Genomic DNA, 16,580 nt, shown 5'->3' with positions numbered 1-16,580 from the left:
TTTCTAGAACTGCGCAGAGTGTGTCTATAGGTAAATACAAAAACAAATCCAATTAGGAATATTTTGCTCTTTAACAAAACAATACTGACAAACCTGCTTATACAGTTTTCAAATCTCAATAAAAATAGGTTGGACACTTAAAACTACAGACCTATATTTTAAAAATTCTATTCTGCAATGGTCTACATATTCATTTTAGAATCAAATATTTGTTTAATATCAAACACAGCTATCATCTCGGCAAAGACATCAAATCTCCAGATCATAGCAGGAGCTCAGCAGTATGTTAAAAATGAACAGATTAAAAAAAAGGAAAATCAAGCTTCTCTTATACCTAGCAGTGGAGTATGAACTAGGGCTCCATGAAGCTTTTTCACAAGCAAATAAATATCAATCTGTATATCTCGATTCTTGCAGGATTAGGAATATATAATGTCCATAATATTTAATCATTGAAATAAAAATTAACGACTTTGGACCCACATTTCTCTACCTTGTATGCTAATAACTTCAGTAAAGGTAAATACAGAAACTTAAAATATGACTCCCCCAAAAAGCACATTATACTGCCCATAGCATAGTGTAAATTCATTTTGTTCTGTCAATGGAGAGAGAAACAATATCTCTCTACTTGGAAAATGGTGAGCACACCCTTCTAGAAACACATATCCAAATGCCAGATATAAAAAAGCAACTCCACAATCTAAAAAACCATTAAAAAAAAGCTCCCAAAGTCAGGCACTCCTTCCTCTCAGCTCCTAGACTTCTCTTGCATTCCATTTTTAGCAAGTACATTTGAAGCAAACTAGACTATGGTGGAAACACTTAGGCTTCTTCTGGCAGACGGTCAGAAGTTACGGCCAAGAGACTAATAAAGACATCGAACACCTGAGTTCTGTCTTTTAAACATAACACAACACTGGATCTCAACATAAGCAGCTATGAGTCAAATCAAAGTGACAAATATTCACGGGGTATTCACTCTGGGCAAGGCACTGACTTCAAGATTCCCAGGCTCCACTGGCACGCCTCGTGTAGGAGCCATTTACATGGCGACTCCAGGAGGAAGTCACCCAGAAGCAGGCCGCATTATTTCAAATAACAGTAGCAGACTGAAGTACAAATGGAGCACCCGACAGCCCCTCAAAGGGAAGGAAATTAGGATCAAACAGTGCTTCGTTAACAATGTGGGCAGTGCTTGGGGCTCTCAAACATCCAGTAACTCAACAAAAATTCTATAGCACACAACGTGTAGGTGCTGAGAAGGAACCTGAACTAGTCCTACCCTTCGGAATGATGCCAGGGGAGTATAACCCTTCCTGAGGTGCCTTGCAGACAGGAAACTAAAGATGGAATGTTACCGTAACAGGAACATAGTAAATGTCATGGGAGAGGGTGGGGTGTCAGTTCTAAAGGAAGGAGTCACTACAGAGGTATAATCGGAGACAAGACAGTAAGACTGAGGAAGAACTAGCCAAGGTGGGACAGAAAGGCAACATTCTAGACACAGCCGGCCAGTCCAGCCGGTCAGCAAATAGCAACTGAACACGTACTATGTTCTACAGCTTTCAGCGCTAGAAATACAGCGGTAAACAGCACAGAGTCCCTACCTTCAGGAGTTTGCGATCTAGAAGGGGAAGGCAGACGATCGGCACATACATAAATGGACAAATACCTCTGGTAAGAATTTCAGATAGCGCTAAGTATTATGAGAAAAATAAATCAGAGAAACAGAAAAGGGATTTGATTATGGCAACGTGATATCTACTTTAAGTAGGTTTGAGGTGGCCTTTCTCAGGTGTCATTTAACCCAAGATCTGAATGATTAAAAGGAGGAAGCCATACGAAGAATCGGGGAAATGATTCTAATCAGAAGGATAGAAAATACAAAGGCTTCAAACAGAAATAACCCGGCCAGTGGACATGGAACATAGTGAATAAGGGGGAGAATGGCAGGAGACAAGGTCAGATGTAGACAGAAGTAGGTGGTGACTACCAGCTGTTTACAAAAAAAATCTGTTTTCTCTTCCTCCTGGGCTATGAGTACTTTGCAGCTCCTAGCCAGCCCTGAATTTAGATGGGATCTTGTGACTGAATTCTGTACCATGAAATAAGGGGGTGCCATTTCAAGGCTGCAGCTTTTAAGATGTTTCTCCTACCCATGAGTTTTCCTGTCTGCCAGCAAAATCAAATAATAACTACACCCTAGGGAATGGCAGAGCCACAAGACAGAAAAAGCTCCTCACGGGCCAAGACACTGCCTTGGACTGTTATGGGGTTGTGAAATAAACTTCGATCGTGTCTAAGCCAGTATGCAATTTGGGTTTATTTGTGCGAACGTGTTGAACATGCATTTCTGGGTCTGTTACCACAGTCAAGCCTAGCCTACTGACTAACACAAGGCCTGATCATGTACGGTCTTGTAAGCTTTATAAGGAGTTTGAATTTTCTTCTAACTGCAGTGGGAACACATTGAAAGCAAGAAAGTGATACAATCTGATTTGTGATTTAAATTTGCTGCTGTGTAGAGAACGGACTGTATGAATGCAAGAGTGGGTGGAAGCAGGGAGACAACAGTAAACTGCAGAGGTGATCCAGGTAAAAGAGAGCGGTGGCTGGGACTAAGTGGTAGCATGGATGTGTAAGGAATGCTCAGATTCGGGATACATATTGAGAGTAGAGCTGAGAGCACTCGCTGATAAAATGCACGTGGTGCATGAAAAAAAGAGAATAATCAAGAATAACTTCCAGGTTTTGGGTGTGAGACATCAGGTGCATGGTGGCGCCACTAAGAGTGAAAAAAAAAAAGGAAAGAAGCAGAAGAGTTGGCCGGTAGTAGTGGGCAGTCAATAGGTCTCTTTCAGCTGTGTTGTTTGAAATGCTTATAAAATCTCCAAGTGAAGATGCCAAGTAAATAGCTGGGCATATAAATTTGGCGCCCAGAAGAAGACAGGGTTGAAGATATATATTTTGGGTTCAACACAATGAAGATAATTTTTCAAACCACAAGACACCCTCCTACAAGACACGATTCAGACTCCTCGGCCTGCCAGCAGGTCGTCCTCCGCAGCCTGGCTTCAGCCGCCTTGTAGTTCCCTTCCCCTGCATATACTTCTCTGTGCGGTGCACTTGCCTCTAACGTTGCCTCTAACGTCCTCCCCTCTTTGTTAGCCAAATATTCATTATCAGAACTTCCTCTGTCAAGATTTTCCTACCACTATTATAATTGGAAGTAACTTCCTCATGCTGTGGATTTACATAGCAATTATTTCTACATTCTAGTTCAGAAAAGGCAAAAATCACATTTTGTCATATGCCAACTCTTCTATTGATGTCTTAAATCTTAATGTTCACATATTTGTTTCTTGATTCTCCAATTTGATGAGTTTCCTTAAGAGAAATCACATCTCACCCTTTGTATTTCTTTTAAGACTCTAGGATAATGTTATATACATAGTGGGTGGTCAGTAAATATTGATTTGATTTGACGTCATTTAAAAGGCAATAAGGTAGTTAAGACTTTTACGAATAGTTCACCAAAATAAAGAAAGCAAAACTCTTAAAGAGGCAGACTTAGATCACTTGGAAAAACCACTAATTTGAAAACAACTCATCCACCAACAAGGTAAGCAGTTACTGTACTTACAGGTAAAACTTAAATTCACAGTGACCTTACCTATGTCAATATCGGTAAAGCCTTCTGCACTTATTGCATCCATCGTACTTTTGTCTATTGTGTCCAGACAAAGACTAGCAAGCTGAGGTTCATCAAACAGTCGAGCCTAAACATATGCAGATAATTTTTTTACTTCCATCGTTATTTTACCTTCAGGCAGTACACATTCAAAGTTAATACTGTAAACAGTTACAATTGCTAATTATGTAAGAACTCCTACTTAAAATACAATTATAACATCTATATATTTTTAAAACTTTTTATTCCACTATCAGAAATGAAAAGCAAAACGCACAAATGCCCCCCTGAGATAACAAATTCACAACCACTACCAACCCTAGCAGTTGTATCTTCATATGATTATATAGATACTGCCTAGTTTCTTATGCATTACTCGTTTTGATCCTTAACAAACACCTATATTAAATAAAGCAGACATTATACCATTTTCCAGATGAGGTAACAGAGGCTAAGAGGTGTACTGACTTGCCTAATATCTAGCTATTTGTGTTGCAAAGCCAGTACTTAAAGCCAAGTCTAGTGATCTCTTTACTAAACAATATCGGTTGTTAAGCAGACCAGCACTAACAGATCAGATTTTTTTCCCCATTTCCTATTTTGATTAGGGGGAGAGGATGAAGTACAAAAATTTTAAAGTATGAAAGCTCTGGAGACCTAAGCAAAAACGAGGCCTAACAACAGAAGAGCAAATATATAAATTCACATAATTACGTGACGGAATACTGTACGACAATGAAAATGAAAATATACAACTACAGATAACAATATGGATGAATCCCACAAACCTAATGATAAACAAAAGAAGCCACATTATATACTGAGCTGAAGAGTATACACTATATGATTCCAGCAAAGCTAATCTAGGCATTATGATGTCAGAAGTCAAGTTTATGTATGCTTATCAGAATCCACATAATAATTCAAAAAACAAGTTAAAAAGCTAGTGGGGGCAGGGAGGTAGAAGCCAAACTCAAATGAGGTTTTTAAAAGCCGTAACACTGAAAAAGGATGTGAGATGACAGATATGCCAGTCTGTCATTCTGGCCTAGTGTCAGCTGTTCACATTTAGTAGCATGGACTCAAAGGTATTCATGCTGGGTCTGGGTCATGCAGAAACCTGCTCAAAATACTGTCAATTAGTTAATCACACCATAAATGACACCATTATTTGGTATGGCTGATGACTCTTCATTTAATTTTAAAGTAAAATTCATTTTCAAAGGATTCGATAATTCAGATGTTACTGAACAAATGAGAAACATCGCTAAACAGTTATCTTGTGTTTTATGAGGGAGAGAATACATTAAACACACTGGCTTAAATTTTAAATATATATATGATACATAATTATACTTACAGACATAAAAACATATTTTTAAATCAGAATGTTTCTTAAAATTATAGAATACTCAAATATGTTCGAAAATGCTCTTCTTAGATTATTTACTGAGCTTGTGTATATTAATTTGCTTAGTCAAATTTTTAATAAATTTTAGCCCTAAATAAAATCTGCATAATAGAATGTGTGTGTGTATATAAATAAAGTGGGATAATGTCTGCTTTATGTAACCTAGAGGGTTCTTTAATGATCAAAATAATTAATGCATAAAAAAGTAGGCTATGTATATTAGGCTGAATCATGAGAATAAATGACATACATCATAGTTCTTACCCTTAAATATTTCAGTGTGTATTTCCTAAGAATAAGGATATTCTCTTATTAGTAACTAATTTCATGAATAACAATACACTATTTTTATCTAATACACTATATTTCAGTTTTGTTAATTGACCCAATGTTTTTTATAACACTTTTCCTTCTAGCATAGGATCCTGTCTAGAATCATAGTTCATGTATTCTTAAAATACGAAAAACAGTATATTTTTAACAAATGAAATTCTAATATCTGCAAATATTTTAACTGGCCAACTCAACTGTATTTTTAATTAGTGTTCATGAAAAAAATTGATCTTTCACTCTAGGAAAAACAATTTTTTGGTAAAAATTATTGTATTCCGAGTAGCAATACTTCAATCGGTCAGATTATAAAGGCGGCATCAAGTTTCCTATGGAATCTATTGCTGTCACTTAGAGTCTGGCATTATCTCTGCTAAAATATCACTATGACTGTATCGCTTCATAAAGTGTTCTTCCCCGTGTAAATCATGCTGGCACAGAACTAGCCCTTTGTATTGCGAGTAAAGTCTGGCATGCTTCCCCTCCAGTAACAGGCTTGGTTCATATGACTCACTTGGCAGGAACCAGAAGTTCACATGACAATTTATGGGCTAATTCATATGACCCAACCAATGAAAAATCTGGAGTAATATTGGGCTCTCAGACCGAGAAGACACTGAAAAGTTCTTTTTCTCTTGCAGCCCTTGCTACTCAAAGTGTGATCCAGAAGCACTGGATCACATCCATCTGGGGGCCATCTGGGGGACTGTGAGAAACGCAGACTCTCAGGCCCCACCTTGGGCCTACTGAACTGGTAAATATATTTTAACTGTCAAAGTTTAATTTATTGGTTTCTGAATTTTATGACTGAACTTTCAAAATAAAGTAGTTAAGTATTCTTCTTTACATTCCCTAAAATCCCCTAGACAATAAAGAATCTTAGGAATATCAGCTTCATTAGATTTTCATCACAAATTCAAAAGAGGAAAAAAATGCAGGAAAATATCACTTATTAGTCATAGGATCTCGGTCAAGCTACTTCACCTCTCTGGGCCTCAAATGTCTTATCTATAATGGGGACAGTAAGAAAACGTTTACCTAGTCCACTTATACTTCTTACAGTTCTTGTGAAGATTAAAAATAAATTAACGCATAGGAAGTGCTAAGAATGGTGCCTGACACACAATAACCACTCAGTATCTGTTGCTATCACTATTATGATACAAATACAAGTCCAAAGACAGTGGACCTGAGAACTGTTGGGACTTCAAATACTTAGTCCTAATTCCAGATCCAACGAAAACTGAGAACAAAGATGTCCAGAACACCTTATGCTATCACACTCTCCATCACAGCAGGAATGACACTGGACCCTACTCCAACTCCAATCCTAAACAGCTACATAACTTTGAGTCATAACGCCCTACTTATATAAGGCTTCCATTTCTTTATCTATATGGTACTGCATTAACTCTATTTTGCTTTTCTTTTCTAAAATCGCATAAATCTGAGATAGTTCCCTAAATGGTACTCTAAGAATAATAATGTGTACTTTAAAATAATGATCTAGAACAACTCTCGAGGAAGTATCAAATATTTATATGTAGTTACACTCACTTTTCCAAGCTACGATGGTACATTCCGTACCTACACTGACTTACCTGAGTAAGTAGCATGAAGGCATTATCTGCCCTGAGATGTTTGGTGAGAAAGTCCACACAGTGCGCTTCCAAGGCTGGGACTGCGTATTTCTTAGCAGTATAAAGAGTGGTCATAACTGTTTCTGGGCCAATTTGAACTTCATCTGAATATAGAAATCTGGAAAGCAATTGGAAATGGCAGAGATGGTCAGTAATGTTTCAGACAAGTCATCCACCAGAGTTAAACCTCTGAGGAATATTTTAAAACATAAGAACAAACTAAAAACCTGAAACGTCCATCAGACTTTCCAGGGCAACAGGGCATGTACTCACGTCATCTCATTTTATTCTTACTCAGTCTTGACAGGCTGAGTTTTCACCTTTCACTGAGGAAACCGCAGTTAAGTGAAGATCAGGACACACACTCAGGCCTCTAAGCCAGATTTCCAGAGGTCTTTTAGCACCCCATAGCAGCTTAAGACAACAGTGGTACATTATCTCTCCTTCTTCAAAGGACCGGTCACTTAAGCAAATGTACAGATAGCTGAAGTTCACATCTCTCAATGACAAAACAATCATTTGTTTCCTGACAACGGTATTTTCTTATTCTGAACATCTTTTACCCTTTCATTGTTATCCCAAAAATAGCATTAAGACCAAAGACTAGAGTCCTGGGGGGTCTGGAGGCACAAAATAATTTAATGGTCTCTTAAATGACCCCATATTGCTGTGTGCTTTTGGGTACATAGGTACAGTTTTTTCTCAAAATACTATCTATCGGACCCATACTGCCTTCCTCCCAGTTCACTGCTTCTAATGGCTGTCATTAGATAAGTCAGCTTCATAGACCTGCAGATGGCGCCTTAAGATTCTCAGTGAAGGCCTGGGCGGTCTTGTTGAAGGATACCAGGCCCCCTCTCTCTGTGGCTCCTCAGAGACCCCTGTGCTGACTGTCCAGTCCTCAGCCACCTCAGAATCACAGAGGGTGCTGGGTGCTGGAGAAGTACAGCATTAAGAACAAGTATTTCACTCAGCGATACTAAAGACTTAGAACACTCATTACACTTAAATTCCCAGGACCCAAGACGTAAAACAAGTGTTTAAGAAAACCTACTAACTTCTTTCAGAACAGTCTACCACAGTGGAGTGAGTGAGGAAGTCAGTCCTGTTTTATGTCCTTATCCACCTTTTTTTATCTCTGTTTTTCCTCTTCTAACCCTTCTGTTTTTCTCCCCAGCAATCACGTGTTTATATTCTTGCTTTCTTGATGGTTCTTTTTATTTTTCCTCACAGCATGATGTCTCAGTTCTATGGATGCAAAAAATGCTTTCAGGTCTCCAAGATGGTATTAATCAAAGTTTTAAAAGTTCCTAGAATTACCCATTTTCCTGAGGATCAGCTGTTCTTGGTCTTTGTCATTTATGTTCTGATTTTCTTTATATGTCAAATGATTGATGATTGTCTCCAGTATTCTGGTAGCCGGTATATGCTTTCTTTGCTGTTGTGTAAGTAGGTCTGTTTCCCAGCTAAAACTCTTCCAAAATGGAAACGCTGGCTGGGAGCTGTGTGTGTGGGGGAGGCTCACTGACTGGCACCTTGCATTAGATTGGGAAACCAGCCCAGGTGAGGGAGCCTCCCTCCGCCCACCCCTCACCCCTCCACACCTCGTGCCATTACCCTGAAGTCCCTAAACCGCCCCAGCATCGTGGTTCTCCCCAGGCAGTCTGTTCAGCTGGCTTTAAGAGGAGCCTGGCCAATCCTCGCCAGGAGTCAGTCTGCAAGAGCTGCCTGAGGGGATGGCCTATAAGCAGGCTTTAAATTAACTCGCATGTTTCTGCTCGTTTTCGCCCCTCCACTGCCAACTCCCAGCCCAGACCCTTACTGGGGTCCTGCCAGGCAAGGCAGCACCCACCTCCACCACAGTCCCTCCTGCAGTTCCGCCCTCAGGTCCCACTCCACTCCATCACCAACGTGCTTCCCGCTGCTCTGTCCTTTTTCTGTATCGGTGGCTTCCAACCTCTTTCCCTTTTTTCCCTCCACTGGAATGGATCTGTTCTGTCTTGTATTGTTTTACAGTCACTTTAATTGGGAGAGAGAGAAGGCTAACACCCACTATGCTCAGTCCTCTTTCTGAACTAGAAACATATCAAGTTTTTGTTTTAAGGGAAAGGTAGGAAGAAATCTTCACATTTATCTTCAATTTTTTTCCGGCAAAAATTATTAGTTATAAAATATAGAACAGAAATGTGGAGCCTTTATTACCATTTGCCTTTGTATTTGAGTAGATTGAAACTTAAGGAGAAAAGTTCCATAGAGTTCAAGTACAGAGTTCTATGACCATCTATAACCAGGAGCTCTGGCAGGGAGATCTGGAAAAGCTCCCTGGAAGAATGTCCACTTGAGATCAAAAGATGAAAAGAGGGTGGGAAGAACACTCCGGGAATAAGAGAGAATTGTGTCGTTAGACGATTCTACATGAGAACTCCCTCCGCCATTCAAACTGTTTTTGTTAAATTACCTTCGGCCGGTCCTCTATGACTCCCTTTAATCAACATGTGGCAGAAGTGATGCTACGCCAGTCTGGGCACCCGAACTTTGAGGATGCCTAGCAGCTCCTGCTTTTGTGCTCTCAGAAGCCATGAGTTGCTCTCTAACAGGTCAAGCTACCCAGCTGGAAAGATCAGCTGGTAGAAGCTCCAAGATTGGTCCAAAAAGGATGAGAAACTGGTAGAACAGATTGGAACCAAATTACAGCCTGGAGCCAAGCCCACTTGAGTCAGTCCTCAACCGACCCATGAGCAAGAATATGTGAGTGCTTTTTTTCAGCCCCTGAGTTTTCAGGTGCTTTATAGAATTACTGTGGCAAAAGCTGGCTAATTCTGGGCATAATAATAAGTATGCCTGTCTCAAAGACTTCTGAAATTTAAGTGAGTTCACATAAGGTGCTTAGGAACAGTTAAGTGGCACACAGTAAGCACTCATTCAATGTCACATTTTTATTACTGACACGTTCAACTGCGTGGGTACTAGACATCTGCAAATGTCCAGCTGGCAACTGGGTTTGGAGCTGAGAAGTCTGGGGGAGAGTGTGATGCCACGGGTTAATGGGAGAATGTAAGACCGCTGAAGACAAGATCCTAAGGAATAGTCACCCCATGTCTCCTTCCTTGAGAGGATGATACTGGCCAACTCCAGGTCCTCACCTCCTAGTCCTTCCCCAATCCACTCTAATCCATTTACTGAAATAAGTCCTGCCAGGGTTATCAATAACCTCCATTCTGTCAAAACCAAAAATCAAGTCGACGTCCTCATTTTACCCAACTCTCAGCATTCAACAGAGTTGACAACTCCCTCTTGATTAGAACACTTTCTTCGGCGTGACTCAGCAGAGCATGCTCCCTGCTTTCTCTTCTAGTTAGACTGACAGCTATCTCTCAGCCGCATTTTATGCTCTGTCTCCTCTGCTACATCTCTAGAGAATGAAGGATTCCTGGGCCCATCTTTTCTCTTTACAATCTACAATCTACATTAGGTAATGCCATTTGTCCCCGTGTTTTAAATACCATTCACTTTTAATTTTCAAATTTATTTCTGCCTACTTATATCCCTCCTTGGATGTCTTAGAAATCTTCTTAGTTCTACCTTCAAAATATATGCAGAATTTGACCGCTTCTTATCACGCCCATCACTACCACCCACTATAACCCATCATCCTCTCTTGCTGGGGCTGCTGCAAAAGCCTCCTGATTCAACTCCCTGCTGCCCATTTTACTCCCTCTACAGTCTAATTTAATCTCCAGACAACTGCCAAAATGAGTTTCTAAAAATGTGAATCAGATCATATCACTCCCTGTTCGAAACCTTCCACAGACTTCCCACCACACCAGACGAAACCGGAAGTCCTTCCACAGGCTCTGCAGCCCTGCGTGGGCCTGTCCAGCCGATCTTCCGACCTCATCTTTGGCCACTTTCCCCTTTATTCACTCTGCTCAAATCGCACTCTTGCAGTTCCTCCAACGGGAGAAATTTGGAGCCTTACACATGCTTCTCCTTACTTAGAAAACTCCTTCCCTCATGGCTCGGTCATTCTACTTTTAAAACACTTATTAGCACACGACTTTATATTAAATCTTTGCTTCTCCATATTACATTATGAGCTCCATGAGGTCAAGGACTTTTTCTCATTTACTGCTGTATCCAACACCTGCAAACAATGCCTGGCATAGGGGAGGGACACAGCATTTCTCAAATGAAGAACTGAACATCACATAAAGGTCAGGCAGATCAAAATGAGCGGTTCCTTAAAGTGCTTCAAACTCAAGTTCAAAAGCCTTTCATGTCAACTAATTCAAGCTGTAAACATAATAAATATATGCCCAAGCTAACCCACTTTTTTACCTCAGGAAGTACCAACTATGGGACATCTTTTTGTCACACCATACTAAGTACAGCATCTATGTTTCACAGCCAGGCAACGCCTAAGCTTAAAAATCAGTCCACATATCACTTTCAGAAAAGAACAATGAGTGGAACCTGGAGAAGGACAAATATCATGACTACACAGAAAACAGGAACATTTCAAGGACTCTAAAACTAATTCATTTATTTTTTACTGATGGGAAAAACTGATTAACAGCTTCAGTGGAAATATGAAATAAACAATTTTTCCCTCTACATTCTTATCCTAGCAATCCCAATATTTTTTAAAGGAAAGAACTACTCAACAATATTTTTAGAGCAGTATTTAGGGAGAGAATTAAAAATGCTCTCAAGGTCCCACTTCTAAACATATTCTAAGATAAGAGGAAGGTATTTACGAAATCAATAAGCACTCTTCATTACCATGTAGGCGGCCAATAGGTCTTTTTAAAATACCTCTGCTTTAGAAAATCTAAACTGCACTATAACCAATCCTCCTTGTCAACTTCAAACTAAAAACCAAAATAACCTGGAGCCTAGCTTTTGAGTTGTTTTTCCCCCTTCATAAATGTAATTAAACTAAATTCAGAGAGTATAGAAAACAGAGAAAAGAAAGAAAAGGTAGTATCATCTGACCACTCCAGCGTAACGCTAATCAGCATTTTGGTAAGCTTCCTTCCATCCTTGTCTCTAGGTGTGTTTGTTCCATTTCTTCTCACAGTTTAAATCATAGTGTGCACAGTTTCAAATGCTATTATACATACTTTCCTATTTAATGTTATCACCTAGCACCATAAAGTATCATACTTAGTACATTTCATCAAACAGACCTATCACTGATTATCTAACCCTTCCCTACAGCTGACTACTTCCTCACTACTATAAATAATCCTGCTCCAAATATTTTTGTACAGAATATTTTTTTCAGTATGTGAATACTTCCCACATGTGGGGGAAAAATCTATAGTGCCAAACTGTTTTACCAACACCTACGGCAAAGAAGGCTCTTCCAATGTTATCTTTTAAAACTGGGGGGAAAGGGGGTAATTGGAAAGAAAAGTACTTCACTTTTAATTTGCACTTCTTTAATTACCGAAGAGGTTAAAAACTCTTTAACGTGAATTTTTTTCTTTCCCTAAGTTATTTATCCTGTCCTTTATCCATTTATTAACGGGATGTTAGTTTTTCTTTACCGCTTACACTAACTTTGTAATTCTATTTCCTAGTGATCTTCCTGACTGAGCTGTGAGCTTTCTGGACTATGGATCTGTTCCACCGACCTACCTGTTTTTGTTTCAGTACCGCCCAAAACTCTGTTACATTCTACTCGGCAGCTAAAATCAGCTGGATGTAATGAAAGTCACATGGTCTTGGGTGTGAGCTGGCTCTGCTACATCGGGCCAGTTACTTGCCTTTTCTGGGGCTTAGGAACAGTTAAGTGGCACACAGTAAGCACTCATTCAATGTCACATTTTTATTACTGACACGTTCAACTGCGTGGGTACTAGACATCTGCAAATGTCCAGCTGGCAACTGGGTTTGGAGCTGAGAAGTCTGGGGGAGAGTGTGATGCCACGGGTTAATGGGAGAATGTAAGACCGCTGAAGACAAGATCCTAAGGAATAGTCACCCCATGTCTCCTTCCTTGAGAGGATGATACTGGCCAACTCCAGGTCCTCACCTCCTAGTCCTTCCCCAATCCACTCTAATCCATTTACTGAAATAAGTCCTGCCAGGGTTATCAATAACCTCCATTCTGTCAAAACCAAAAATCAAGTCGACGTCCTCATTTTACCCAACTCTCAGCATTCAACAGAGTTGACAACTCCCTCTTGATTAGAACACTTTCTTCGGCGTGACTCAGCAGAGCATGCTCCCTGCTTTCTCTTCTAGTTAGACTGACAGCTATCTCTCAGCCGCATTTTATGCTCTGTCTCCTCTGCTACATCTCTAGAGAATGAAGGATTCCTGGGCCCATCTTTTCTCTTTACAATCTACAATCTACATTAGGTAATGCCATTTGTCCCCGTGTTTTAAATACCATTCACTTTTAATTTTCAAATTTATTTCTGCCTACTTATATCCCTCCTTGGATGTCTTAGAAATCTTCTTAGTTCTACCTTCAAAATATATGCAGAATTTGACCGCTTCTTATCACGCCCATCACTACCACCCACTATAACCCATCATCCTCTCTTGCTGGGGCTGCTGCAAAAGCCTCCTGATTCAACTCCCTGCTGCCCATTTTACTCCCTCTACAGTCTAATTTAATCTCCAGACAACTGCCAAAATGAGTTTCTAAAAATGTGAATCAGATCATATCACTCCCTGTTCGAAACCTTCCACAGACTTCCCACCACACCAGACGAAACCGGAAGTCCTTCCACAGGCTCTGCAGCCCTGCGTGGGCCTGTCCAGCCGATCTTCCGACCTCATCTTTGGCCACTTTCCCCTTTATTCACTCTGCTCAAATCGCACTCTTGCAGTTCCTCCAACGGGAGAAATTTGGAGCCTTACACATGCTTCTCCTTACTTAGAAAACTCCTTCCCTCATGGCTCGGTCATTCTACTTTTAAAACACTTATTAGCACACGACTTTATATTAAATCTTTGCTTCTCCATATTACATTATGAGCTCCATGAGGTCAAGGACTTTTTCTCATTTACTGCTGTATCCAACACCTGCAAACAATGCCTGGCATAGGGGAGGGACACAGCATTTCTCAAATGAAGAACTGAACATCACATAAAGGTCAGGCAGATCAAAATGAGCGGTTCCTTAAAGTGCTTCAAACTCAAGTTCAAAAGCCTTTCATGTCAACTAATTCAAGCTGTAAACATAATAAATATATGCCCAAGCTAACCCACTTTTTTACCTCAGGAAGTACCAACTATGGGACATCTTTTTGTCACACCATACTAAGTACAGCATCTATGTTTCACAGCCAGGCAACGCCTAAGCTTAAAAATCAGTCCACATATCACTTTCAGAAAAGAACAATGAGTGGAACCTGGAGAAGGACAAATATCATGACTACACAGAAAACAGGAACATTTCAAGGACTCTAAAACTAATTCATTTATTTTTTACTGATGGGAAAAACTGATTAACAGCTTCAGTGGAAATATGAAATAAACAATTTTTCCCTCTACATTCTTATCCTAGCAATCCCAATATTTTTTAAAGGAAAGAACTACTCAACAATATTTTTAGAGCAGTATTTAGGGAGAGAATTAAAAATGCTCTCAAGGTCCCACTTCTAAACATATTCTAAGATAAGAGGAAGGTATTTACGAAATCAATAAGCACTCTTCATTACCATGTAGGCGGCCAATAGGTCTTTTTAAAATACCTCTGCTTTAGAAAATCTAAACTGCACTATAACCAATCCTCCTTGTCAACTTCAAACTAAAAACCAAAATAACCTGGAGCCTAGCTTTTGAGTTGTTTTTCCCCCTTCATAAATGTAATTAAACTAAATTCAGAGAGTATAGAAAACAGAGAAAAGAAAGAAAAGGTAGTATCATCTGACCACTCCAGCGTAACGCTAATCAGCATTTTGGTAAGCTTCCTTCCATCCTTGTCTCTAGGTGTGTTTGTTCCATTTCTTCTCACAGTTTAAATCATAGTGTGCACAGTTTCAAATGCTATTATACATACTTTCCTATTTAATGTTATCACCTAGCACCATAAAGTATCATACTTAGTACATTTCATCAAACAGACCTATCACTGATTATCTAACCCTTCCCTACAGCTGACTACTTCCTCACTACTATAAATAATCCTGCTCCAAATATTTTTGTACAGAATATTTTTTTCAGTATGTGAATACTTCCCACATGTGGGGGAAAAATCTATAGTGCCAAACTGTTTTACCAACACCTACGGCAAAGAAGGCTCTTCCGATGTTATCTTTTAAAACTGGGGGGAAAGGGGGTAATTGGAAAGAAAAGTACTTCACTTCTAATTTGCACTTCTTTAATTACCGAAGAGGTTAAAAACTCTTTAACGTGAATTTTTTTCTTTCCCTAAGTTATTTATCCTGTCCTTTATCCATTTATTAACGGGATGTTAGTTTTTCTTTACCGCTTACACTAACTTTGTAATTCTATTTCCTAGTGATCTTCCTGACTGAGCTGTGAGCTTTCTGGACTATGGATCTGTTCCACCGACCTACCTGTTTTTGTTTCAGTACCGCCCAAAACTCTGTTACATTCTACTCGGCAGCTAAAATCAGCTGGATGTAATGAAACTCACATGGTCTTGGGTGTGAGCTGGCTCTCCTACATCGGGCCAGTTACTTGCCTTTTCTGGGCCTCAGTCCCCTTTGTAAAATTGTGCTAATTCGACGTCTGTGAATAAAAACTAATAATGCCAAACTATTAGCTCTCTTCCACTAAGTAAAATCGACCAGCAGTCAGTCTACTAACCTTAAACCAGCAAAAAGCATATTCATATTCTAAGCATATACTGAGGGTAGGATTCGTTTTAAAGCAAAGGCGGCCGTGTCTGCAGAAACCCAAGGCACGTAAGGTCACACTTATCTATTTGGGTAGTCACGTTCCTCGGCCCTGACAGCTAACACTCAGCTAATGACGTTAGGGCTTTTAAACACGAAATTTAAAAGGTCCTACACGACTTTCAACTAGTCCCGTCCCCCCCGCGAAAGCAGGAAACTTTGCCACCGGGCCGTCGGGACACCCTGACGCCCCACTTCTCTGCGTCTGGAGCGGGGCGGCACTGCTGGCACGTGAGAGCGCCTTCCAACGGCAAAGCCGCACCGCCCTCAAGGGCCGCCGGGCTCGGCGTCGACCTTGAGCATCCCGGGGCCCAAGGGCGGCGGGGCGGGCCGGCCGCTCACCTCAGCAGCGCCAGGAAGGCGGCGGGCTCCACGTCGGGCAGCTCGATCTCGGCGGACGTGGTGGCCATGCCGCCGTTGAACATGGCGTCGAAGACGGCGCTGCCGGCCGCCAGCACGAAGCGGTGCGCGGGGATGCGCTGCGGGCCCCCGGCGGCGGCCGCGCCGCGGCCCTTGCCCAGCACGAAGCGCACATCGCTCAGCAGCTCCGAGTTGAAGAGGAACGCGAAGCGCTCCTTCAGCGACGCCTTGGTCGCCTGCCAGTTGTACAGCGGCTCCCGCTG

At 40.7% G+C, this 16,580-nt stretch overlaps 1 protein-coding gene across 1 annotated transcript in view; it reads right to left on the bottom strand.

Moving 5' to 3' along the window:
* Nucleotides 1-16,580, bottom strand: part of BTBD1 (BTB domain containing 1) — a 29,721-nt gene that overhangs the window by 12,555 nt on the left and 586 nt on the right. Inside the window, exons 2-4 of the mRNA XM_011376101.2 lie at nt 16,300-16,577; nt 7,037-7,193; nt 3,677-3,782 (exon numbers count right to left, since the gene is read on the bottom strand). Of these exons, the coding sequence (XP_011374403.2) occupies nt 3,677-3,782; nt 7,037-7,193; nt 16,300-16,577 (541 nt within the window). The remainder of the gene's footprint in view (nt 1-3,676; nt 3,783-7,036; nt 7,194-16,299; nt 16,578-16,580) is intronic.

The sequence above is a fragment of the Pteropus vampyrus genome, unplaced genomic scaffold (assembly GCF_000151845.1).
Source record: "Pteropus vampyrus isolate Shadow unplaced genomic scaffold, Pvam_2.0 Scaffold286, whole genome shotgun sequence".
Classification (NCBI taxonomy): domain Eukaryota; kingdom Metazoa; phylum Chordata; class Mammalia; order Chiroptera; family Pteropodidae; genus Pteropus; species Pteropus vampyrus.
Note: the sequence above shows the minus strand (reverse complement) of the source record. Positions and strands in the feature narration are given on the sequence as shown.